At 34.9% G+C, this 27421-nt stretch overlaps 1 protein-coding gene across 5 annotated transcripts in view; it reads right to left on the bottom strand.

The window, feature by feature from the left end:
- TASP1 (taspase 1) overlaps positions 1–27421 on the bottom strand; it is a 275223-nt gene that overhangs the window by 19656 nt on the left and 228146 nt on the right. For all 5 annotated transcript variants that reach the window (XR_014314979.1, XR_014314980.1, XR_014314981.1 and 2 more), the window contains one exon: positions 19709–19782. Coding sequence is in view for 2 of the 5 variants with exons in the window: in XM_082743712.1 (XP_082599838.1) it covers positions 19709–19782 (74 nt within the window). In the remaining 3 variants the exon portion in view is untranslated. The remainder of the gene's footprint in view (positions 1–19708; positions 19783–27421) is intronic.

Below are 27421 nucleotides of genomic sequence, written 5' to 3'. Positions count from 1 at the left end.
ATCACTTACATGAGTAGCAACAACCTTTCACTCTGTCTCCCCTTTATAGCTGGAGTCACCTCTTATAATGTTAAGTCAAATTATGTCACAAATGGGTTAGTGAGTGACATGATGCTAGTGAGTTTCCAATGGCTCCCATCTCAGAGAAAAAGCCCAAATCTTAACAATGACCAATATGAGCTTACACAGTCTGGTCCCCCACTGCATATACTGACCTACTAACTGACCATTCTCATTGACCCTCTAACATACAAGGAATACTCCTAGTTAAGAGTCTTTGCACTTACTGTTCTCTATGCCTGGAATGTTCTTGCCTTGCTCCCATAAATATTCCAAGACTTCACTCAAATGTCACCTCCTCAGTGAGACCCACCTAACATCAGAACCTTCGTACCTCCTAAAACCCCTCCCAGCTTCATGTCTCTTTTTAGCACTTATCACAAATATTGTATATGCTTTACTTATCTTGCTTATTATTTCTTCCACTGGCATATAAGCCCAAAAGCACAGAGATTCTTGGTTTCTTTGTTTATTCTCAATGTCCCCAGGGAAGTGTCTGAATATAAAAGGTACTCCATACTATTTGTTTAGTAATAAACAAATTACTTCTTTTTAAAAGATGAGTTACTCTGTTTAATCAAAACTCTATTCCTAGTTAAACTGAGTTTTATAAACTCCTAGTTTCCTTCCTAGTCAATCATTGTTAGTCATTACAATCAATCTTTGAGTAGCTCTAAAACTGGGTAACAGAGGTTAAGAAAAAAATGTATTTTTGTCATCTTTGCTGGTAAATATCTTTTAAATTGTACTTATTTCTTTTTTTTAAAAACCAAATATGGTTACTGAACAAAAACACTGAAAAAAAAAAAAACCACCATAAACTAAAATGCTAGACTCAGGAAGTTATTGTATCTAAGAGGTCATCATATTAACGACCAGGTCTTCCTATCTAACCATATGGCATTGGAAATGTGCAGAAATTTGGATGGAAATATATTCTATTAAGGTGTTATTGGGGCTTATTACTAACTGCCTATTAAAAGCTTGTTTTGCCTAGATCTTCCATTTTTATTCTTAAAATATACATCATAAGCATTTCTAATGGAGTAGTGTAGTTGGCAGTTCTAACTATTCAAAATTTTACCATAATATCCATAAGAACTATCAATGGAAGAAATCAGTGGGTTAATTGGTTTTTCATCTGTTATATAAGAGAGAAATTTAAAACAATATTAATTTTCTATTTCAAGTGAAGAAAAAGCTGTTTCCAAGTACTTTGAGCATCTCCTAATGGCAAATTAATATAATCTTTATCCTAAATTAAGTTTCTTTTTATCCCTTCAACACTACAGCAGTATAGTCCAAACATGTATAATACAGTGAGGACAGCTCAAGAGTATAAAAGTCAATCATCAGTACCTACCACTTATTGCATCCAGAAGTATTTGAAAGGAATGTAAATAGAAAGAATACCTCAACCATATCCAAATATCTCCATTAGTTATTACTAAAATGTTACGTTTTCACCAATTTATAGCACTGCTTTACTTATAGGACATAAAAGTCATACATTGCAACTATCATAAAAGAATTTAAACCCTAGGATTAGAAAGATTGGACACCCCCAGATGAAGGTTTTTAAAAAGATGGGAACTATATTTTTGAATGTATGGTACCGAAATGAAAATGTGTTCTAGCAGATAGACTTTGCTTGGGATTCAAAATCTACAACATGGATCAATCTCAAACACCTGTGAGTGAAGAAGGCCAGGAATAGGACTGTCAAAGTGGAAGGGAAGGCCCCACCAATAGGGTGGCTACCAGTGTTGCCAAATCTGCTCTTAGAGGATAAAACAAATTAGAAGGAAAAAAAACCATATTTTTATGTAAAACTTAAAATGTTTAAATCATGTACAAAAAATGTTATGTATATAAAATTTGTATTTTGTGTAAATTTTTTATGTGAAAGTTTTCAATTTTTTAAAAAAGCTAATCTGTTGATGAATCCAGCTTTTGATCTCAAATCTGAGGTTACTGGGAAGGAGAGACTGGCGACAAAAATGTGTCCAAATGGCAGTCTGGGCTCAAAGTTCTACCCTGAATGTAACTATGGAAAGCCTACACATGCTAAATCTTGGGTGGTCATTAGCACCTCCCCTATACTATATGCTTGGTAGATCCACCTCCTGTCACTAACCAATTTAATAAAAATAATTTAATTAAATTTCTTATAAAATCAGTGGGTGATACTAATATTTATAATCATAGAAACCAATACTTTGTCCTGAGTTGGGAAGTTAACATGAAATAAGAATGATACCTTAAGACACAAGAAAAATCCCAAATAAACAATCTAAATCTAACACCTAAAGGAACTAGAAAATGAAGAACAAATGAGGCCCAAAGTTAGTAAAAAGAGGCAAATAATAAATATCAGAGCAGAAATAAATAAAACAAAGACGAAAAAGAAAAAGATCAATAACAAGAGCTGGTTCTTTGAAAAGATAAACAAAACTGATAAACCTTTAGCCAGACTCACCAAAAAGAGAGAGAGAAAGTATCAAATGAGTAAAATCAGAAAAGAAGTTATAGGTGATACCACACAAATACAAAAAGTTATGAGAGATTACTATATAAAACCATATGCCAAAAAGCTGGACAACCCAGAAGAAATGAATAAATTCCTAGAGACTTACAATCTTCTGGGACATAATCAGGAAGAAACAGAAAATCTGAGCAGATGAATTACTAGTAACAAAATTCAATCAGTAACCACAAATTCCCAATAAATGAAAGTTCAAGACAAGATGGCTTCACAGGTGAATTCTTTTTTTAAAAAAATATTTTATTTATTTATTTAACAGACAGAGATCACAACAAGTAGGCAGAGAGACAGGCAGAGAGAGAGAGGAGAAGAAGGCTCCCTGTCGAGCAGAGAGTCCAATGCGGGGCTTGATCTCAGGACCCTGGGATCATGACCTGAGCTAAAGGCAGAGGCTCAACCCATTGAGCCACCCAGGCGCCCCCACAGGTGAATTCTACCAGACATTTAAATAAGAGTTAGTTAATACCTATTATTTTCAAACTATTCCAAAAATATAGAAGAGGAAGGAATGCTTCCAAATTCATTCTGAGTTCAGTCTTCCTTCTATACCAAAAACAGACAAAGACACCACAAAAAAAAGAAAATTACAGGCCAATATCCCTGATGAACATAGATGTAAAAATCCTCAACAAAATATTAGCAAACCAAATTCAAAAATATCATTAAAATCATGTGGGATTTATTCTAGGGATGCAAGGATGGTTCAGTACATACAAATCAATCAATGTGAAACATCGCATCAACAAATGAAGGATAACAATTATATGATCATCTCAATAGATGCAGAAAAAGCATCTGACAAAATTCAACCTCCATTCCTGATAAAAATTCTCAACAAATTGGGTATAGAAGGAACTTACCTTGACATAATAAAGGCTATACATGACAAATCCATAGCTAACAATCATACTCAATAGTGAAAAGCTGAAAGCTTTCCCCCTAAGATCATGAATGAGACAAGGATGTGACTCCCACCACTTTTATTCAACATAATACAGGAACTCCTGGTCATAGGAATCAGACAAGAAAAAAGAAATGAAAGGCATCCAAATTGGGAAGGAAGAAGCAAACCTGTCACTATTTGCAGATGACATGATACTATATAGAGAAAATCCTAAAGACTCTAACAAAAAACTATTAGATCTAATAAATGAATTGAGTAAAGTTTCAGGATAAAAAATCAATATACAGACATCTTTTGCTTTTCCATACACTAATAACAAAGTGGTAGAAAGGGAAATAAAACACAACCTCATTTACAATTGAATTAAAGAGAATAAAAAACCAGGAATTAATTTAACCAAAGAAGTGAAAGATTTTGTAGTAGTGTTAACACTGAAAAACTTCCCTGTGGTTAAAATGGCCATTGTCAAATTTGGCAACAATGTTGTAATAGCCTTGTATCGTGACAGATGAAAGCTACACTTTTGGGGAGTACAGCATAATGTATAAACTGAATCGCTATGATATACACCTGGAACTATTATAACATTGTGTGTCAAGTATACTCAAATAAAAAAGGTTTTTTAAATAAAAAGAATAATGAGAGAGCTATACTCTGAAAACTATAAGATACCGATGAAAGAAATCAAAGGTGAAAGAAATAAATGGAAAGATATACCATGCTCATAGATGGAAAGAATATTGTTAAAATGTCCATACTACCCAAAGCAATCTACAGATTCAATGCACTCCCTATCAAAGTACCAAGAGTGTTTTTCACAGAACTAGAGCAAAACCTAAAATTCTATGGAACCACAAAAGACCCCAAAAAACCAAACCAACCTTAAGAAAGAACAAAACTGGAGGTATCGTAATCCCAGATTTCAAGATTTATCACAAGATTATAATAATCAAAACAGTATATTCTTGGCAAAAAAACAGACACATAGATCAATGGAACAAACTTGAGATCCCAGAAATAAGTATACACATATAGGGTCAATTAGTCTATGACTAAGGAGGCAAGAATACAGTGGAGAAAAGACAGTTTCTTCAATAAATGGTGCTAGGAAAACTAAACAGTTGCATGCAAAAGAGTGAATATGGACCACTTTCTTACACCATACTAAAAACAAACTCAAAGTGGAGTAAGGCCTGAAACCACAAAACTCCTAAAAGAAAACATAGGCAGTAGTCTCTTGAACATCAAGCTTAGCAATATTTGTCTGATGTGTCTCCTCAAGCAAGGGAAACAAAATCAAAATAAACAATTGAGACCTGACATCAAACTAAAAACCTTTTAGCACAGTGAAGGAAACCATCAACAAGACAAAAAGGCAACCTAGTGAATAGGAGAGAATATTTGCAAATGATATATACAATAATGAGTTAATATCCAAAATATATAAAGAACTCAGGGCGCCTGGATGGCTCAGTCAGTTAAGCGTCTGACTCTTGGTTTCAGCTCAAGTCATGATCTTGTAGTCATGGGACAGCCCCATGTCAGGCTCTGTGCTCAGCATGGAGTCTGCTTCAGAGTCTCTCTCACTATCACTCTCTCAAATAGATAAATCTTCAAATATATAAGCCGGTGGTTGCCAAAAAGGAAGGGGTTGGGGGGAGGGGAAATGGGTAAAGAGAATTAAGAGGTACAAATTTCCACTTACAAAATAAATGTCATGGGGATGAAAAGTACAGTATGGAGAGTATAGTCAATAATACTATACATAATTGTTGAGTCACTGTATTGTAAACTTAAAACTAATTTAATATCACACATCAACTATACTGCAAGTAAAAATATAAAAATTTTCAAAAAACAAGAAAAGTTTCCTTTCATCATTTGTCCTGCACTTTACAACGAAAAGAAAGAAAACAGCATTCTATAACCATTACTCACTCACTGTGGGTAATGAGGGTAATCATTCTCAAGGACACTTGTCTCAGTTACAGGCCATGGTTACCTGACTGTGGGCAAACAGTCTGCCTTGGGAAGGTACAAATTTACCTAAAATGTGGTACTAAAAGGTAACAAGATAACACTCATGCCTGATGTGCAGTATGTAGATTGATGACTAGGTAAGTATGTAGATGCAGAGAAAGTAATGTTTCATTCTTTTTCATGTTGCTATAACAACAACAATAGAAACAACAACAACAAAAAGGCTTTATTCACTTCACCTCAACTAACATCCAGTGTTGTTATGTCCAGGTGATAGACATATTTATCTTTGCAAAGCTCTAACTCTACACCATGATTAAAATGAGATTTATGTGGATAAATATCGTTAATGCCTCTGAGAAGATTTATGCTCTTGCCAACATGGTGAATTCTCTCTTGTTTATTCTTTTTATTGCTTTGGAGCAATGTCAATGAATCATCTGGAAGAACTGATGGCATAAGCTTATTAGGCAAAAATAAAATTACCAATTGCTCTTAGAAATAAATTTGAGCTGAGGAGACCTCTGTCTTGAAGTCTGTTTTTCACACATTCAGTTTTAGACAGTCTTCTCCTGTTTGTTTAAAGGACTTTCTAAAGAGACCTAACAGGAGGATCCTCCTGGCAGTCCTAACAGCATGGAAAAGAAATGCAATTTCCTATATTTGAAATTCTGGTTAAGCTTGAAAGGTACAAATAAAATCACTGATTAGCCACTTTTCCTTGTGTTCCTTAAGTGTGTCTGGTAAATTTAGCTGTCTGGGATGTTTTCTTAGTACACAGCTTACTGGTGGTACCTAACCTACCACCCTGAGGCTGTTGGCTTCCTGCCAGGGATCAGGTTCCTTCAGTTATCAAGCTCCTTCAAGATGGGGACAAGAGTGCCGAAAACAGATAAAATTTGGTTTAGACTAAGGCCAAATGGTATCTAGGTGATCTCCATAAATCTAACATATGGTCCAATAAATCCAGTGACTGAATTCCACTGGGTACCATTGTGGGGCTCTTTTAAGGAGTTCATGGACATTATACCCTTAGATGTTTCACAGTCTAGTGTTCAGTAGAAACTAAAAAGGCTGCCTGTATGTTCAAGGGTCACACAAGAGAAATTCAACAGTAGCTAACAGCAACATCTTTCCCTCTTTTAAAAGAAAAATTATTAAGTTAGATGAACAGAGAAACTGCAGGCAAATCTTAGAATAAATAGAAAACTGAAGCTTGTCAGATAGCTTTCTGAAAGGGCATTAGTGTCAAAATAGCCTGAACTGCAGGGCTGGAGGGTGTGTGTGTGGGTGCACACGCGCACGTGTACATGTGCATGTATGTGTTCCTGTAATTTCAATTTTCTTGTTTCTCTGGGATGTCTGAATTCACTTGTCAGTTGGCTTCTATCAATGAGTCAGAGTTACATTTTGTCAAACAGAATAATGGCCACCATTTCCACCAGAGACACAGGATGAAAATCTAGGAGGTACTGCTCTTGTCATAGATGATGTAAAATGGCCTTTGGGAGCAGAATTACAGTGCAAAGAAGGCTTTGGAGCTATGGAGTGTGAAGGCCCTGAGAAAGTTGCTACAACATCAACTAGCACCACCTCCTCCTACCACTACCCCGATCATCATCATTCATGTAGCTCTATTATATATATGCACCCCAGCTATATTATTCAATTAATTTTTAGGATGCTAGACAGCATCACTAACATTCTCACTTTAAATATGAGTAAAGTGGGACACGTGGATGGCTCAGTCAGTTAAGCATCTGCCTTTGGCTGGAATCATGATCCCAGGGTCCTGGGACTGAGTGCCCTGTCAGGCTCCTTGTTCAGTGGGGAGTCTGCTTCTTCCTCTGCCCGCTGCTCTCCCTGCTTGTGCTCTCTCTAACATACAAATAAATAAAATCTTTAAAAAATATGAGGAAACCAAGGGTCAGAGTTGTAACCTGTTCCAGGTTATAAACAAGCAGGGGCTACAGGATCAAAATCCAAGTCTGGCTAACTCCACAGCCCAGTCTCTTTATCATTTCACCACACAGCTACTTTAAGACAGGTCTGCTAATACCTTTCCTTATGCTTTTAAAAATAGAGGTTTGATTCAGATATGATAAAATGTAGAGATGTTAAGTAAAGCATTTGATGACTTTTGACCATTTATATAACCATGAAACTGAAACCAAACCCACACAGAAAATTTTCTTTCTTTTCTTAAAAATAGTATCTTCTTTTTTTTTTTTTTTCCAAGATTTTATTTGTCAGAGAGAAAAGAGAGAGCATGTGTGCATACGCAGGGGGAGCAGCAGGCATAGGGAGAAGCAGACTCTCCACTGAGCAAGAAGCCCAGTGGGGGACTCCATCCCAGTACCCCAGGATTATGAACTGAGCCAAAGGCAGATACTTAACCAATGGAGCCACCCAGGTGTCTCAATAGAGAAAATTTTCATACAAAATATATTTGTATAACATCCCAAATTGCTTGGTGCTTCTTTTCTTGAAGCCACCACTTTTGGATTTCTTTCATCTAGCATACCTTATATAAATGGAATAATTTACAAAGTAGTCTTTTGTGTCTGGCTGTATTCACTTAATGTTTTTAGTTTGTTTTTTTTTTAAAGGTATAGAAAAAAGTTTATTTAGCCTGTGAGGATTTACTTTCACAATGGTACAAACTCTTGGCACAGAAGACCTTAAAGTTTTATAAATTGCTTTAATTAGGTAAATACAAAGGTTGATATAATGAGGCTGCCAAACATTGTTAGATAAAGTTAATGGTCACCAGCATTTGTATACATAATCACATAATGGCAAAATAAACCAAAGAACAAGGCTTTTTAATACCTCTCAAAACAATAAATCATATTTTTTTTTTATCAAACATTCATTCCTAGGCTCTAGCCATCTGGGTCTTTGAATTTATTTTCCATTTTATACTTTCTGACATTTTCTCTGAATATAGGTTATAAATAATCTTCCTCATTCACTCTCCAGTCTCAACATCCTCAAGTCACCTGTTCTACTTAAGTTATACTATTATCTTTTAGAGAAGATATACTTACATAGTAAGTTATACTTATGAATGAAAAAATGTTAGAGGATTAGAAATAATAAAGTAGGGGCGCCTGGGTGGCTCAGTGGGTTAAAGCCTCTGCCTTCAGCTCAGGTCATGATCCCAGGATCCTTGGATCGAGTCCCACATCGGGCTCTCAGCTCAGCAGGGAGCCTGCTTCCTCCTCTCTCTCTCTGCCTGACTCTGCCTACTTGTGATCTCTGTCAAATAAATAAATAAAATCTTTAAAAAAAAAAAAAGAATAAAGTAATTATTTCACTGATCTTCATCCAACTTCAGACACCAAAAACTCTCCCTCATAAAATTCTTTCCATCTCTATACACAGTGAAAAAAAGTGAAATTATGGAAAACTTATGATAGGTTACTAGACATTGTGTGCTTTTAACAGTTCAACCGGCAGTACTTGCTGATTATGAGTAAATTCATGGACTTAGTATTTTAAAATGTATACCCTAATAAATATAAAGTACATAAACAATTAGGTAAGCTTGTTGAAGAGGCTGACCAAAGTAAACTAGAAGATACTAGTACCATCTAAATTTTCTGTCTTTCAGGGGCACCTGGGTGGCTTGTCATTAAGCATCTGCCTTAGCTCAGGTCATGATCCCAGGGTACTGGGATTGAGCTCCGCATCGGCTTCCCTGCTCTGTAGGAAGCCTACTTCTCCCTTTCCCACTCCCCCTGCTGTGTTCCCTCTCTCACTGTGTTTCTCTATGTCAAAAAAATAAATAAATAAAATCTTAAAATAAAGTCTTTCATTTTTTTTCTTTTTACAGACTATTTTATTGAAGTTGCTGAATGTATACTTCATTGTCATTTTGGAAGTCTTTACTGTAAAGACAATTCTTTTACTTGATAACAATAGCAGCAGCCACATTGCTAGTGATTATGCCAGATCTCCATGTTGGATACATTCAATTTCTTCTTGAGATACAAGTTTCCATCTGAATTTCTGAGGCAATGTTTTTATAAATCCTGCAGTGTCTTATGAATCCTGCTACATCAACAAATGTGGTGATTTATTCCTTCAGAGTGTTGTGAAACAGCAGAAGAGAGGGTGGTATTCCTACTGATCTCAAAGCTTCTGCTATTATTGGGTTTAAGATTATCTCTTTCACCAGAGGACACTGCCTTTATTACAGTAGCTTTATGGGGAATCTCAAAACAAGTTAAGTCTTCTAACTTTGGCCTTTTTTAAAGTCGATTTTTACAATTTTAGGTCCTTTGCATTTCCATAGAAATTCTGAAATCAGCTTGTTGATTTCTTATTTTAAAAACTACTGAAATTTTTATTAGGTCTTCTTTGAATCTATGGATGACTTTGAAAAGAATGCCTATCTTAACGTTATTGAGTCTTTCAATCTGTGAACATACACATTTTATTTCCTTTACATAGCTTTTCTTTTATTTCTCTCAGCAAGGCTTTGTAGTTTTCAGAGGACAGCTCTTGCACATCATTTGTTAGAATCATTCCATGTCATCTGAGAATAACTACAGTTTTCCCATCTTTTTCAACTTTTGTCTTTTATGTCTTTTACTTGCTTTATTGTATTGGTTAGGAATTCCAGTAAAATACTGGACAGAAGTATGAGTGGACCTCCTCTTTGTCTGTTCTCAGTGTTAGAAAGAAAGTGTCCAGCATTCCATCAATTAGTATGCTTTTAACTATAGGTTTCTAGTACAGGCCTTTTATCAAATTGAGGTATTTATCAGATTTCTGGTATTGTAAGAATTTTTATCACGAATGGAAGTTGACATGAGCATATGGTATCTAGATGATCATTTGGTTTTTCTCATTTATTTTGGTTAATACAGTAAATTACATTGTTTTATATTTTTAATAGATTTGTTGGGATATTTTAACAGATCTGTTCACACACCATAAACTCACCCTTCAAGTAAGTGTTCAGTTTAGTATGTTTAGTACATTGGCCAAGTTGTGTAGCTCCAATTCCAGAACACTTTTATGACCTCAAAAAGAAACTCTTTACCTGTTAACACTCACTCTCACACTCTCCTTCCCCACTAGCCCTAGCCCTGGCAACTACCAATCTACATTCTGTCATATTTTGTTTATCCATTCATCAGTTGATGGGTATTTGCTCCCACTTTGTAGCTATTATGAATAATGCTGCTATATTGTATCTGTGAACAAGTTTTTACGTGGTCATAGTTTCAATTCTATTGGCTATATACCTAGGAGTGGAATTGTTAGATTGTACAGTAACTCTAGATTTAATTTCTTCTTCTTCTTCTTCTTCTTTTTTTTTTTTTTTTACTGCTTCTATAAGCAGAAGATACTTAATTTTGTATCTTTATTTTCTACTTGCTCTTTCTAAATTCATAATTCTGAGAATTTAACAGTTGATCTCCTTGGATTTTCTAAGTCTACATCATATCACAAAGATATTTATGCTTTTTTGTCTGTTCCTTTCTTTTCAGAAGTTTTACCTCTTGTTCGTTTGTTTGTTTTTTGAAAGATTAACTTATTAAAGGGGTGCCTGATGACTCAGTCAGTTAAGTGTCTGCCTTTGGCTCAAGTCAGAATCTCAGGGACCTGTCATCAAGTCCCACATTGGGCTCCCTGTTCAGTGGAGAGTCTGTTTATCCTTTCTCCCTCTACTCTCCCTCTACTCTTGTGTGTGTGCTCTCTCTCTCTCAAATAATTTTTTAAAAATAATTAATTTATTAAGAATTCCTGCACCTATGTTTATGAGGGATACTGGTCGGTAGTTTTCCTTGCTCATAACATATTTGTCAAATTCTGATACCAAGGTTACCTTCATATCATAAAATGGGTTGGAAAGCATTCCCTCTGCCTTGTTTTTCCAAGGTAATTGTTGAAAGGTTGTATTATTTCTTCTTTAAATGTCTGATATAACATACCATTGAAATCATCTGGGCATGAACTTTTCTTTGTGAGGAGATTTTTATTATAAATTCAATTTCTTAAATATGTATATGCTTATTTCCAACTTTCTGTGTTAGATTTCCTAAGTTGGGGTTTTAAAGAAACTTATGAATTTTACCTAAGTTACTGAAGGTATTGTAAGAAAGTTGTTCATTGTATCGCCTTATTATCCATTTATTCTCTGTAAGATCTATGATTCTGTACTAATATTCCCTTTTCATTCTTGATATTGGTGATTTGCATTATTTTCTCTTTCCTGACCATTTTTTCTAAGGTTATGTCAATTTTATTAATTTTTTTCAAAGAACCAATTTATGGCTTTGTTGATTTTTTTCTATTTTTAATTTTCTGTTTTTTTTTACTTTTATCTTGATTTTTCTTTTGTATTTATCCTCCTTAAAGCTTAAGATAGAAATTTAACATTTATTTAAATTTTCTCCACTATCATAAGCATTTAAAGATATATTTTTTCTTTGAATGTTTTCATTATATCCTATAAATTCTGACATATTGTTTCCATTATCATCCCATCTGAAATAATTTCCAATTTGTTCTGGTGAGTATTCCTTGTGAACTTGAAAAGAATAACTTGTTGAGTGTGGTATCTATAAATTTCACTTAGGTCAAGTTGGATCATAGTTGTTCATATATTTACCAATTTTTATTTTACTTAATACTGAGAGAGGGATGTTAAAATTTCCCACTATATTGTAGATTTGTCTGTTCGTCCCCTGTAGTTCTCTCAATTTTTGCTTCCTTTACTAGGTACATACACCATTAGAATTTTTATGTCTTCTTGATGAATTGGCCATATTACCAATATGTAATGTCCTGCTTTATTTTATAATGTTTCTTATGTCTAACATTAATATAGCCACACTTTCTTATGCTTAGTGTTTTTACATACGTTTTTTCCATACTTTCACTGTCAATTTTGTCTGAGTCTATTTAATGTGCATTCCTTATAAATACTATATAGTTGGGTCTTCTAAGATTATCTGCAATATGAAAATCTCTACCTTTTAAATTGAGTGCTTAGTTTATTCACATTTAATGTAATTATTGATATAATTGAGTTTAAGTCTTTCAGCATTTGCTTTCTATTTGTCTCACATGTTCTTTGTTCTTCTGTTCCTATTTTCTGACCTGTTTTTTGGTTGAGTATTTTGTAATATACTTTCTCATATGTCTCCTACTAATTTTTTATTATGTTTAAATTTATTATTCTAGAAATTAAAATGCATCCTTATCTCAAACTACATTCAAATACTAACATACTGTCTTTTAAACAATGTAAGAACTTTACAGCTATATAATTCCAAATGCACAAATCCTAGCCCTGTTGTCATAGTTTTATAGGTCACCTTCTTCAGTTTCTTAAATTCATTTTCCATCTTATGCTTAAGTTTGGACAACTTATACAGACTGGTTTTCAAGTTCACTAACCATATTTTCCACCCCAATCTCCTGTTAAACCCAACAAATAAGTTACTTGCTTCTGATACTATATTTTTCAGTTATACCATTTCCATTTTGTTATTTCTTTTTATAGTTATCACAATCATCGTATAATCCTTCTCCACTAATTCCAACATCTAGGTCATCTTTGGGGATAAGCTTCCATTGGCTGGTTTTATTCTGCTTCTTCAGAGGATATATATATATATATATACATATAAATAAAATATAAATATATATATATACATATAAATATACATACAAATAAATCAATAAATATTTATATATATATATATATAAATATTTATTGATTTATATATATACATATATATATGTATATATATGTATATATATATATATATATAAATATTTATTGATTTATTTTAGAGAGAAAAGAGGTAGGGGGAGAAGCAGAAGGAGAGGCAGAACCCTGAAGCAGACACCCCGCTGAGTGGGGAGCCCAAAGAAGAGTCAGTCCCTGGACCCTGAGGATCATGAGTGAAATCAAGAGTTGCTGTCACCCAGGCATCCCAGAGGACTCATAATTTTATTGTATGACAGATATTGCCTGTAAAAAAAAAAGTATATTGTATTTAAAATGGATATTTATCCTAAGAAAATGGCAAACTCCCTTCCTCCTTCTAGGTTGAGGACTCTGAGTCAGTCTAATCTCTATGTGAGCTCGTTCTGGGCATTGTGGTAATTTCAGATTTAGTTCACTATAGGCTAATATTCTGAGGTCTGGATCAGGAATTTCCCTTAAGCAAGGTATGGGATCTGAGCCCTGATGAGAATCTGAAGACTTCCCTATGTTTTATAATCCAGTTGCCAATATTCTAATCATGGGAGATTTCTCTTTGTTTATAGCCCAGCCACCAGATTTCTGGGTTGCTTAGGTGTTCTCTTTGATCTTGATAAGTTTCCCCAGTTTTCCATGCCATGGCATATTTCTTCACCCTGTTGCCCAGGTACTAGCTGTCAATAGTATGCCGCCTTGCCCCTGGAGGTCCTGTATAGCTTGTAGGAATAAGGCAGGCTTTTTCTCATTTCTTTTCTTTATCCCGGCCGTCTCTCGCAACTGCCTTGCACTTGATAAAGGCCATAATACCTCAGGAAGATGTCTCTCAGTTCTCCCATTCTACGTCCAGTCTTTTCTTGGCTACTGTCATGTATTTGGTGCAAAACCTACACACTGCGATGAATCAAGCTCAGTTCTTTGCCATGCTCCAAGCCCTTGGTGTGGTCATTTGGTGAAGGCTTCATAGGGAAGAAATGGTAGTGGATGCAAGACTCACCCCGTGGCTGGGGCTTCTTAGGATTTTAATCTCTCATATAGCTCACATGAGGCTATAAGTGGTTCATTAAAAGTTTGGCTGGTTTCTCTTTATATTCTTCTACATCATTTTTACTCCTCTTCCCATTGTTCTGCCAAAAATAAATCAGTCAAGAGTTTTTTTCTGTCCTAGAAGTCTTTCTGGAACTTAGCTCATTTAGATTTTTCTAGCATACTCAGCTTTTTGAATTTTTTTAAATTTGTAATTTTAGATTTCATTCAGCTCATTCTCATTGTTGGAAGTAGGAGCAAAAATCTCTTCCTCTTAATTGGGAGTGGAAATCTCTTTTCCAATTCCTTTTATAACTCCTTCTTGTTTACCTTCCATTTTATATTTGTCTTCCTCCTATGATTTTATTTGAGAGGTACATTAAGCCAATTAAAAACTCTCAGAAATCCCATCTGTCCTATTCCTTCTAAACAGATGTTTATTGGGATTTTTTAAAGCCTCAGAAACTATCTTCAAAAAAAAAAAACAAAATAAAAAAAATGATACACTACATTGGGATTGCAAAAATTCTACTGAAAGTTGAACAGTATTATATCTGCTTATATAATCTAGAATGCAGAGTTTAGAATTTAGAATTTTGCAGACTGGAGGCAAGTATCTGGGCATTATGGGTCATAATATATACAAATATCCATTACATATATAATATATCCATAATATACCAAGGACTTAACAGAATTCAGTCATCTGTATTTAGAGAGACAGATTTTGTTTCTTTGTTATCATACTTTATCCCAGAAAGGATTTAAGGCATAGTAAGATATTCTTATTCTCATTTTACAGATAAGGCCTCTGAGATCCCAAGAGGCAAAGTGATCACACTAACAGGTACACAGAGTGAGGAAGAAAATCCAGGCTCCAACTGCCTGGCAGTGCACTCATTCCAATATTTATTCATTTCAAAACTAATCAAATGTGCCATAATATCCAAGGGTGATGTATATTTTTTAAAAGATTCTATTTATTTATTTGACACACATACACACACACACACACACACACACACACACACACACAGAAAGAGAGAGAGAGAGATCACAAGTAGGCAGAGAGGCAGGCGGGGGATGGGGGGTTAGAAGCAGGCCCCCTACTGAGCAGAGAACCTGACTTGGGGCTCTATCCCTGGATCCTGAGATCATGACCTGGCTGAAGGCATAAGTTTAACCCACTGAGTCAGGCACCCCAAGGATGATAATTTTTTTTAAATTTCTACACAAAAATAATTCCAAAATTACAGAATAGTTCAAGGAACATCTATACGTCCTTTACCCAAGTTCACCTATTGACAGCATTTTGCTCCATTACTTTTTAATTTGCTATCCATCCATCCATCCATCCATCCATATATTTCTTTTGGAGCATCAAGAAGATATTGTATATATTATGGCCTTCTATACCTATGTACTTGTGTGTATTTTTTAAGAGTGAGGATATTTTTAATATACTACAGTACAGTCATAACCAATTTAAGAATGATCCAACATTTTTTATTATCTATATTCCAATTTTGTAAATTGACCTAATAATGCATTTATAGCATTTTCCCCCTCCCACATAGGATCCAGTATAGAATCAGGTATTGCATTTTGTTGCCAAGACTCTCATATTATTTAATCTGGAGCACTTCCCTGAGCCTTTGCCTTTTATGACACTGACATTTTTGAAGAATATACTCCCTTTTTTCTTTCTTCATAGAATGTTCCTCATTTTAGATTTGTCTGATGTTTCCTTGTGATTAGATTCAGGTTATGCACTTCCAGATGGAATAGTACAAAAGTGATGTTGTGTCTTTCTCATATTATCACATTCATAGGCACATGATGTCCATCTGCCCATCATCGGTCACATTAATTTTGATCACAAGGTCAAGTTGTTGCCTGGTTTTCCCATTATATATTTATTATTTTTCTCTGCAACTAATAAGAAATCTGTGGGGAGACATTTTAAGACCTGCTCTTCCTCATAAACGAATTTTTATAACAGTATTTTCACTATTGTTATAAAAAGTGACCTCCACATAGTAAAAGAAACCTAGGTTTCACTTACTACACACTTCAATAAGTTCCATGCCGGTTTTAACATCTGTTTTTATCACAGTAGTCTATGCACACTGGGTGTTTATTAAAAACTGTTCATTAACTACTATCTGGGTAGGATATAGGCAATCTGATTTTTAAATCCAACTGCTATCAATGCCTTAATTTTGATTTAAAAAAAAAAAAACTCTTTAACTTAAGCTACAGGTTTAGAAATTAAATTAAATAATATAAATACAAGGATGTTCTAGAAAAAAAAAGAAAAGAAAAGAAAGAAATTTTTAAAAGAATCTACCTCCATTTATTCAAATTTTATATGGACTCTGGTTACTATAATATATATTATCCAGCCTTTTTAAAGCACTGTGATTTTGAGGTGAGCTTTAATTCAAGGCCTTAACTTGAACTGAAGGTAGCTAGGTTATATAAAATGTTCGAATGACCAGGTGGCTTTAGGTAGGTTCTGAGTTTGGTAACAAAAAAACCAAATTAAAAAAAAAAAAAAAAAAAAAAAAAAAGGAAAGAAAGGAAAAAAAAGCTTTTTAGAAATAGTTTTTAAATTAAAAAAAAAATGCGTGTGTCTTCTTGTTGTTGGTTGTGGGTTTTGTTTTGTTTTAGTTTTAGTTTTTAAGGATGCCTTCTTCTCCTTTGCTACCATGGATCTCAACATTATATGAGAACATGTTTCACAAACCCGAATAGGCATGCCATTAATTCAGCAATTTTTTCATAGAAATCAGGAAACCATAAGTGTAGACCAAAAGCTTATTCTTTTAAAAGGAATACAAACTTTGCTATAGCTCCTTTCTCTTTTGAACCCAACTTCTCATTTATAACATTGTCTTACTTGCAATACAATAAAATTCCAGCCTTTATGACAGAAGAGATGGGTTTTTTTGATCAATAGAATTCAGCAGCTGAAGCATTAGTGTTTGGGTTTTTTTTTTTTTTTTTTTCTCCCTTTCTGGAAAGCATTTGTAGCCACAGGCTCAAAGGAGGAAGAAAAGGAGAGGGATTAACTCTCTGCAAGGAGGTCAAAAACATAATTTACAAGTGAGGCAAGAGGAGCAGCTGTATCTGTTGGCCCAATCAAGACTACCAGCTGGAGAATTTACCAGCAATATGAAAACCACGTCCACCAGATGTCAAGCAATGCAACTAGAGGCCAAACATCTTTGGGTTCAATGCAGGACTCTCCACTCTCTTTAGTACCCATATTTCATGTTAAATAATTAAGGTGTCTTCCAAAGGCCACCAGCAGGGTAACTAGAACATTTCCGCACAAGGGACTTAATAACTTGATGGTACCCCCATCAGACTGGCTTCAACACTAAAGTCCACCTCATATATGTTCTTTTGTCAAAAAACAATTTTAGCTCAGAGCCAATATGTAAGGGGTGAGAGAAACTTATATGGCTGCAATCCATTACTGTGGCTTCCCGGGCTTATTTTATATTTGGCAATGGCTTTGTCATCGGGAAGAAAACAACGTTCTGAAAATACTTTTTTGAGTAACCATTTTCCACTCATTCTTTAAGCTTGTGCAGTTCAACAGTAGCCATCTCACCACATGGGGCTATCTAAATTAAAAAATAAGTATTTTAAATTAAACTTAAACTAATTTAAAATTCTGTTCCTCATGCAAACTAGCCATATTTCAGGTGCTCAATAGCCACATGTGACTAGTAGCTACTGGACAACAAAATACATATATATATATATAAACATTTCAGTCATCACAGCAAATTCTATTAGGCTATGTTACTCTAAACTCAAAAATCATTTTTTAAATTTTTAAAAAATTTTTTAAGAGAGAGAGAGAGAGAACAAGTGTGGGGTGGGGGGACTGAGGAGCAGAGGGAGAAGAGGAGAATCTTAAGCAGGCTCCATGCCTAGCACAGAGACCAATACAGGGCTTGAACTCACAAACCTGAGTTCTGATCTGAGCTGAAACCAACAGTTGGATGCTTAAGGGACTGAGCCACCCAAGCATCCCTCAAAAGTCACCTTTAAAGCAAGAAACTATAATTTCCAGGGCACCTGGGTGGCTCAGTGGTTTAAGCCTCTGCCTTCGGCTCAGGTAACTATCTCAGAGTCCTGGGATCGAGCCCCTGCGTCAGGTTCTCTGCTCAGCGGGGAGCCTGTTTCCCCCCACTCTCTGCCTGTTGTTCTGCCTACTTGTTATCTCTCTCTGTCAAATAAATAATTTTTTAAAAAATCTTAAAAAAAAAGAAACTATAATTTCCTTCTGTATATACTATGAAAGAAAGCAATCTCTGTGCATTCTCTTACGAAATAAGTCTACTGATACAATACGAATATTGTATTAGGTGAGGGTAAGACAAAGAGGAGGAGAACTCAATAATATTGTTATGACTATAAACCAATCTTTGTCTGATGAAATGCTCTTGCATGCTGTACTCACGAAAGCCTTGTGATGCTACTGGCTTGCTGGATAATATACAGAGACCAGACTGGGTGGGTTAGTTAAATGACAAATAAATAAGTGATAAACTGACATGTACCCTTAATTTGTTAATGATTCAATCTATATCAGACATTGATATTAGAAATTTCCTTACTTATATCTCCAAATGTGTAACATAAATTATGACCTTTAAAAAAAAGAGGCTGCCTACTTCATAGCTTTGCAATTAAGCTATTTTAATACCAAGTAAATATCATATGCCATATGTGTTTCTAAAAATTTTATGAAGAAGAACATCAGGCCAGTATAAATACTAAAATCCATAAATTATATTTCTTATATAGACTCACCCATCATGGATGCAGGGAAACCAAGCAATGCATGAGTAGCTGTGTAGGTCTGTGTGACTGTTGTGACTCACTGAGGGATGCATGCCACAGGCACGTGTCACACAGGGCGCAGACCTTTGACTCTGCTCACAAGGACACTGAGCCATGGCATGCCAGGACACACCAGAACACTAGACAAGTCATGTGCAAGCACCTCGGCCACCTCCACCCTGGCACATGCAGAGTGCTATCTAGGCACTCAGCTTTCTTTACCTGTTTCCTTGATCTATTCCAACACTCCCTGCAAAATCACTCAGCTCTGTCAGCACATCAGCTCTATTCCCATTTTCTCTTCCCAATCCCCAGTTTCCTCTTTTCTAGTTATTTACAGTTGATGAGGAAGAACAAGATGAAAATAAAGGGGTTGGGGGGTAGTATTTCCTAATCTCTCCTGCTCTGTCATCAAAAGCTAAAAAGATCTGCTGTTTTTTCTTTGGGATCATTAACTGTACTTAATCAGATTCTCATAAAGATCACAGAGCTACTGCCTAACAGAGGCTGAAAAAAAAATACATTTTTATCAACTTAACTGGTTAGAGGTTCATGCAACAGCTGCAAGGTTTTCAGGTTATGCACCAGTTTTCCCGCTTACCTTGGCTTTCCCATCTTGGGCTGACATATATCCAACACACATGCTCTCTGTCGTGTGGCTCCACAAAAATTCCACTGCCGTGGAAGAGAACACAAATAGGCACATTCAGATCACAGATGGAAAATAAATCTTTGCTTTTTAATAGAACAGTTAAAGATAGCTTTATATTTTAACACACTCAGTTCCCTACTTTCCATTTGGTCCTTCATAAATGTCAAGATGATTTAGTACTCAAAACTGTGTAATGCCATTTACTGTGAAATGAAAAATGTATTTCTTTCTTGTCAAAACTTATGATTATTACATGTAAAATAAATGCTCTTCTGTTTGAAACTTGTAGCCTAAAATTAACACATGCACTACATACTCATACATACAGTACACAATGATTTAGCACATGTAATATTCCATAACATAGTTTCTGTAGTTTCCTTTAACACACACACACACACACACACACACACACACACACACACACACAGTCTTGGTTTCTAGCTACCATTCTCCATAAAAAGGAACCAGGATTCCTTGGAGAATATTCATTCCAGGGCTGGGGCAGAGAAATTATAAAATGAATCTGGAACATCTTATTGTGCCAGAAAGTAAGGAACTGCTCAAAGAATGATGACAACTTATCAAAATGACCCAGACATCAGCCTGAAGGAGTTCCCACTAGCCAAATTAGAGTCAAACTAAGTGTCAAAATAAATAATGATAGTAATGCATTTTTACCACCAAATAAAATAAGAAGCATTGAGACTATACTAATGCAAATAAATAAATGAATAAATAAATGAGGGAGAAGAGAAAGCTCTTCCTTTTGTCAGAATGCCAACTAATAAACAGAAGAAATAACAGAGTTAGAAAATCATCATGACTACTAAAACTAGTGGGTAACAACTTGAAGAGGAGAAAGCTATCTACATAGTCTCAAAGTATCTCCATAAAGTTCTTACTAAGTGTAACAAGGAGAAGTATAAGTTCACTGTGGAGAAACCAATGAAGCTACCTTAATCAAATGATGGAAACTCACCTCACCTATTAAGGGAAAATCAACACCATGTGCCTCCTGATAAGATACTGTGGGACACACCACTTCTGTTGTACTTCTGCCAAAACTGCAGAACCCAGACTGCATGAGGAAACACCACACAAATCTCACACAGGAAAGCTACTAAATAACTGGTTTGAACTCTTCAAAAATGTCAAAGTCAAAACATACACAGGAAGTTGAGAAACTGTTTCCATTTAAAGGAGATATGACAACTAAATGCAATTTGTTATCCTACATTGATCTGGGTGTGGTGTCATAGGAACATTATAGAGACAACTGATGAAATTTAAGAAGGGACTATGGATTAGAAATTAATGCTGCATCAATATTAAATTTTATGATTTTGATAACTGCACTGTGTATTTAGAGGAATGGCCTGTCCATAAGAAATATACACTGAATTATTAGGAGGAAAGATAGCAAACATCCATCTTGACTTCAAATAGTTCAGAAAAAGCATGCACATGTTTCAGTGTATGAGTGTGGGTGGATAGGTGGGTGGGTGGGTGTGGGTGTAGGAGGAAGACAGGAGAAGGAAGGAGTGAAGATGGAAAAACAAATGGGGGAATAAGAAAAGAATGTGTGAATCTGGGTAAAGGAACAGTAGATGTTCCTTGTACTGTTCTTGTAACTTTTCTGTAAGTTTGAAATTATATCTAAATAAAAAGTTACAAAAAGAAAAATCCACATACAGAGACACACACAAAACCCTGTCACCTTCAAGTAAATACTTTAAAAAATCTATGGTTTTTTTCCTAAACCAGAGAGGGAGACAGACCATAAGAGACTCTTAATCTCAGGAAACAAACTGAGGGTTGATGAGGTGGAGTGGGGTTGGGGGGGATGGAGTGGCTGGGTGATGGACACTGGGGAGGGCCTATGCTACAGTGAGTGCTGTGAATTGTGTAAGACTGATGAATCACAGACCTGTACCCGTGAAACAAATAATTCATTATATTTTAATAAAATAAAAAAACAAAACAAAAAATTCTATGGTGTTTTTAAAAAGGCATTTTTTAAGTTTTGACATACTTCAACAAAAATTTCATAACTCCCTGATAATAAAATTGCATTGCTCAACATTAAACCTTCTGGGTTCCAGGCTATCCATCTGTTTATATCTCTGAGCTAATTAAGCCTGAAGACAAGTGTTTGAGTTGAGACACAACTGTGGGATCAGTGATCCTAGACTCTAAAGGCTTTGCCAGACATGTGGGGAAGAAAGAAGCAGTAAGGGGCAAAAGTGAGTTCCTCAGATACATGGCTCATTCCCTCATCATTAATTAATTATCAAACCTGCCAACCTGCTCAACAGACGCTCCACTGAAGAGTGCAGGAAAACAGTGTCACGCAATGAAGCAAGTTCTCTTCAACAGATGTTTTTTCTTCCTCACACATGTGCTTTGAACTTCAAAAATCCTGAAGTCCAGAGCAAGGTCTGGGATATTCTAAATTGCCTAATAGAGCAAAGGCATTCAAGTCTTACTGAATTTCCTTAGAGTAGTGACAAAGCAATTGTATTTAAATATAAAGTTAAGGGATTTCTAAAATTGTGACTTCTCCTTATGCCCCAAATGTTAAGGTGGCTCAGGAATTAGCCATGGAAAGAAAAACACATGGAAATAGAGTTGATCTAATTATGAAAGTAAAGGATAAAAATATTACACTTTATTTTTTAAGACACAATGCACTTATTTTAAATGCATTACTCCCTCTAAAAACGTGGCCTACTTTAAGGAAATGTAATATATAAAAAAATTTAGAATTATGAAACAGGATAAATTGGGTACAGTGACTGACTTCATTAAATAATTGTTTTTATATTGAAGGGTTTCCAGTGAAGTTTCTAGACATAGCTTAGGAGTTTTTAAAGAAAGTAACTCAGTGTCTAGAAATTCAATCTTCATTTATTCTTTTCACAGTTATTGCCAAAAAAATGTATATTTGCAATGTGCTTTGTACTGACACATTATTTTTAATACCTACAATTCAAATACTTATGTATGAGTTAGAAGTTCAGGCTACCTGAGAAATTCAACAGAAATAATTTGCAATTTATATGATAGAATGCTTCTGAAAAGGAATCCTGTTTATTGAAGTGTATGTCTTAACTCAAGTTAATTTAACAAAATATTTCTTGGTCAAGGGCTTTAGAGAAACAGGAGAGAGACGAACTAACATTGAGAATCCATCATAAGCCAGGCACTGTCTTTTGTAATAGAACACAGTAAAACCTGAATGGGGAATCTGAGGCTAAGAGCAGGTAAGTAACATAGCTTAGATCATTTTAGTAAGTGCACAAACTACAATTCAAACAGGACTTTTGGATTCCAAAACCTGGTGACCTTTCATTGTTCTATTGCTTTAAAATTTACACAGCTTAGAAAGATTCATAATTAGTTTCACTGAGAGGATTAAATTCATTAAAAACACCAAAGGACCAACAAAACATCATATACAACAAAACTATTAGATATCATTTAAGAAGAGATTTTATATTTTTAGATTTTTTTAATTTTTATTTTTATTTAAAATTAGTTAACATACAGTGCAATATTGGTTTCTGGAGTAGAATTCAGTGATTCATCACTTGTGTACAACACCCAGTGCTCATCACAACAAGTGCCCTCTTTAATACTCATCACCCATGTAGCCCATCACCCACCCACATCCCTTCATCAACCCTGTTTCCCCTATGGTTGGTTTCCCTCTCTCCTATTTCCCCCCTCCTTCCCATATGTTCATCTGTTTTGTTTCTTAAATATCACATATGAGTAGAATCATATGGTATTTGTCTTTCTCTGAATGACTTATTTCACTTGGCATAATACACTCTAGTTCCATCCACGTCATTGCAAATGACAAGATTTCATTCTTTACCACCTCTTCTTTATCTATTCATCTGTCAATGGACATTCGGACTCTCTTCATGGCTAGGCTATTGTTGATAATGCTGCTATAAACATCAGGGTGCATGTATCCCTTTGAATCTGTATTTTTCTATTCTTTGGGTAAATACCTAGCAGTACAACTGCTAGACTGTACGATAGTTCTACTTTCTATTTTTTGAGGAACCTCCATAGTGTTCTCCAGAGTGGCTGCACCAGTTTGCGTTCCCATCAACAATGCAAGGGAGTTCCTCTTTCTCCACATTCTTGTCAACATTTGTTTATATGTTGCTAATTTTTGCCATTCTGACAGGTGTGAGGTTGTATCTTATTGTGGTTTTGATTTGTATTTCCATGATGAGTGATATTGAGCATCTTTTTATGTCTCTGTTAGCCAACTGGATATCTTCTTTGGAAAAGTGTCTATTCATGTCTTCTGCACATTTCTTTTCTGGGTTATTTGCTCTTTGGGTGTTGAATTTGATAAGCTCTTTAGAGATTTTGGATACTAACCCTTAAAACCATAACAAAACTCAGAGTCTACTAAAGACAAGATCAATACATTTGACTGTATTAAAAATGTTCATGGTATTTTCTTTTGCCATATGGGAAAAAAAAGGTCAAGAGATAAACGACAAACTAGGGATAATATCTGCAATTTGTAGCATAGAAGAAGGGCTAATTTTCTTCATATCTGAAGATTTGTCACAAATCAGTAAAAATAAAAAGACAAAAAGAGAAAACTAAAAGGAGTATGACTAGCTCTAAAACATGAAAGATGTTCTGCATTTCTCATACTAAGAGAAATGCAAGTTAAAACCGCAAAATATCATTATCCAACTATCAGGTTATCAGATAGCAAAAGTTTGAAACAACATTTTTAGCTGGGGGTGGAGAAAAATCACTCTTCTTACTAATGATAGAGGCATGGCCATTTGAAAATATATCCTTGCAATTTGCGGTAGTTATGTTCTATAAGGTTGCCATGAACACTGAATTAGCAAACACTGAGCCACTGCTCCTAAGGGAAATACCGGGTTAGGTTCCTACAAGCCTCTGGTCATAACCATTTTCAATCAATAAGTAACCTTATTTTATGTGTTTCTGTATAAGACATCTTATTTAACACATTTTTCTTATAAGCAATTAATCACACATAATCTTTCTTTACAACACAATACTAACAAAGAAGAGTTTAACATTTTCCTGACCCTGGATAACCTGCTCATGAATTCCTTTGGCTTTCAGCCCCACAATAATGTTGTCCCCTATGCTCTGCTTATTTGTCATTACTTCATGAATCCACAAGTTGAGCTACTTTTCCAGCTTTTCCATGGCCTCAGATGTTACTTTAACAGTTTCTGGAACAGTCTCACATACAATTCAATGAATTTCCTCCTCCTTTTTCTGGATGTACAATACTGTTGATTCATTAACTTTGAACTCATGACTATCAGCATTGTAACTCTTGCCTGAATGAAGCCTATCGAGCACACACTTTCTCCACAAGATAGAACAATCTCCTTGCACAAAGAAACACTAGGCAGCACTTCAGCACTGTTCTTGGGGACCACTTTATTTCTTTTTTTAATTTTACTAAGATTTTAATTCCAGTATGGTTAACATACAGTGTTATATTATTTCATGTGTATAATATAATGATTCAACAATTCTATACATTACTCAGTGCTAATCATGAAAAGTGTTCTTTAATTCCCATCACCAATTTCACCCATTCCCCCACCAATCTCCCTTCTGGGAACTATCAGTTTGTTCTCTATAATTAAAAGTCTGTTTCTTGATTTGTCTTTCTCTCTCTTTCTCTCTTCCCTTCTGTTTTTATTATTTCTTAAATTCAAAATATGACTGCAATCATATGGTATTTATCTTTCCCTAACTGACTTATTTCACTTAGCATTATACCCTCTAGCTCCATTCATGTTGCTGAAAATGGCAAAATTCAATCTTTTACAGCTGAATAATATTCTATTATACATATAGACCACATCTTCTTTATCCATTCATCTATCGATGGATACTAGGAATGCTTCCATAATTTGGCCATGGTAAATAATGCTGCAATAAATGTAGTGGTGAATGTATTCCTCTGTACTAGTACTGTGAATGCTGGATTATAGGGTAGTTCTCTTTTTAACTTTTTGAGGACCCCTCCCATACCTTCTTCCATAGTGACTGAACCTTTTGCCTTCCCACCAACAGTGAGGGGGTTCCTTTATCTCCATATCTTTGCCAACACTTGTATGGATTTTAGCCATTCTGACAGATGTGAGGTGATATCTTATTGTAGTTTTTATCTACATTCCTCTGATGATGAGTGACATTGAGCATCTTCTTGTATGTCTATTAGCCATATATATTTTTTCTTTGGAGAAATCGCAGTTCATGTCTTCTGCTCATTTTTTAATTGGGTTATTTTTGAGGTGTTGAGTTTTATACATTCTTTATATATTTTGGATACTAACCCTTTATCAGATATGTCATTTGTAAATATCTTTTCCCATTTTGCAGGCTGTCTTTTAGTTTTGCTGATTGTTTCCTTCACTATGTAGAAGCTTTTATTTTGATGTAGTCCCAACAATTTATTTTTGCTTTTACTTCCCTTCTCTCAAGGGACATTAAAAAAGAAGCTGCTATAGCCAATGTCGAAGAAGCTTGTGTTCTTGTCTAGGACTTTTATAGTTGAAAGTCTCGCATTTAGGTCTTTAATCCATTTTGAATTTATTTTTGTGTGTCTAGTTTTATTCTTTTGCATGTTGCTGTCCAGTTTCCCCAGTACCATTTATTGAAGACATTTTTTCCCATTAGACATTCTTTCCTGCTTTGTGAAAGATTAACTGACCATATAGTTGTGGGTTCATTTCTGGATTTTCTATTTTATTTCCCTGATTATATGTCTATTTTTGTGCCAGTCCCATACTATCTTGATCACTACAGCTTTGTAGTATAACTTCAGATTTGGAATTGTGACACCTCCAGCTTAATTTTTCTTTTTCAAGATTGGTTTGGCCATTTGGGGTCTTTTGTGATTCCATACAAATCTTAGAATTGCTTGTTCTGGTCTTGTAAAAAATGCTGTGGATATTTTGATAAGGACTGCATTAAATCCGTAGGTTGCTTTGGGTAGTGTGGATATTTTAACAATATTTATTCTTCCAGTCCATAAGCATGAAATGTCTTTCCATCTGTGTCTTTGGTTTCTTTCATCAGTGTTTTATAGTTTTCAGAGTACAGGTTTTTTTACCTCTGTAATTAATTTATTCCTGGATACTTTATTATTTTTGGTACAACTGTAAATGGGATTGTTTTCATAATTTCTCCTTCTATTTCTTCATTATTATGTATAGAAATGCAACAGATTCCTATACAATGATTTTATATCCTGTGACCTTACTGAATTCACTTATCACTTCTAGTAGTTTTTTGGAGGTTTTTGTTTTGTTTTGTTTTGTTTTGTTTTCCTGTGTATAGTATCATGTCATCTGCAAATGTGAAAGTTTTACTTCTTCCTTACCATTTTGGATGCTTTTTATTCCATCCTCTTGTCTGACTGATGTGGCTAGAACTTCCAATATTATGTTAAATAAATGGGTAAGAGTGGATATCCTTATCTTACTCCTTATCTTAGGAGAAAGCTTTCAGTTTTTCATCACTGATTATTCTGTTAGCTGTGGGTTTTTCATTTATGGCCTTTATTGTGGTGAGATATGTTCCCTCTAAACCTATGTTATTGAGGGTGTTTTTTTTTATTAT

Source organism: Mustela nivalis, assembly GCF_964662115.1.
Source record: "Mustela nivalis genome assembly, chromosome: 8".
In the NCBI taxonomy this organism is placed as follows: domain Eukaryota; kingdom Metazoa; phylum Chordata; class Mammalia; order Carnivora; family Mustelidae; genus Mustela; species Mustela nivalis.
Note: the sequence above shows the minus strand (reverse complement) of the source record. Positions and strands in the feature narration are given on the sequence as shown.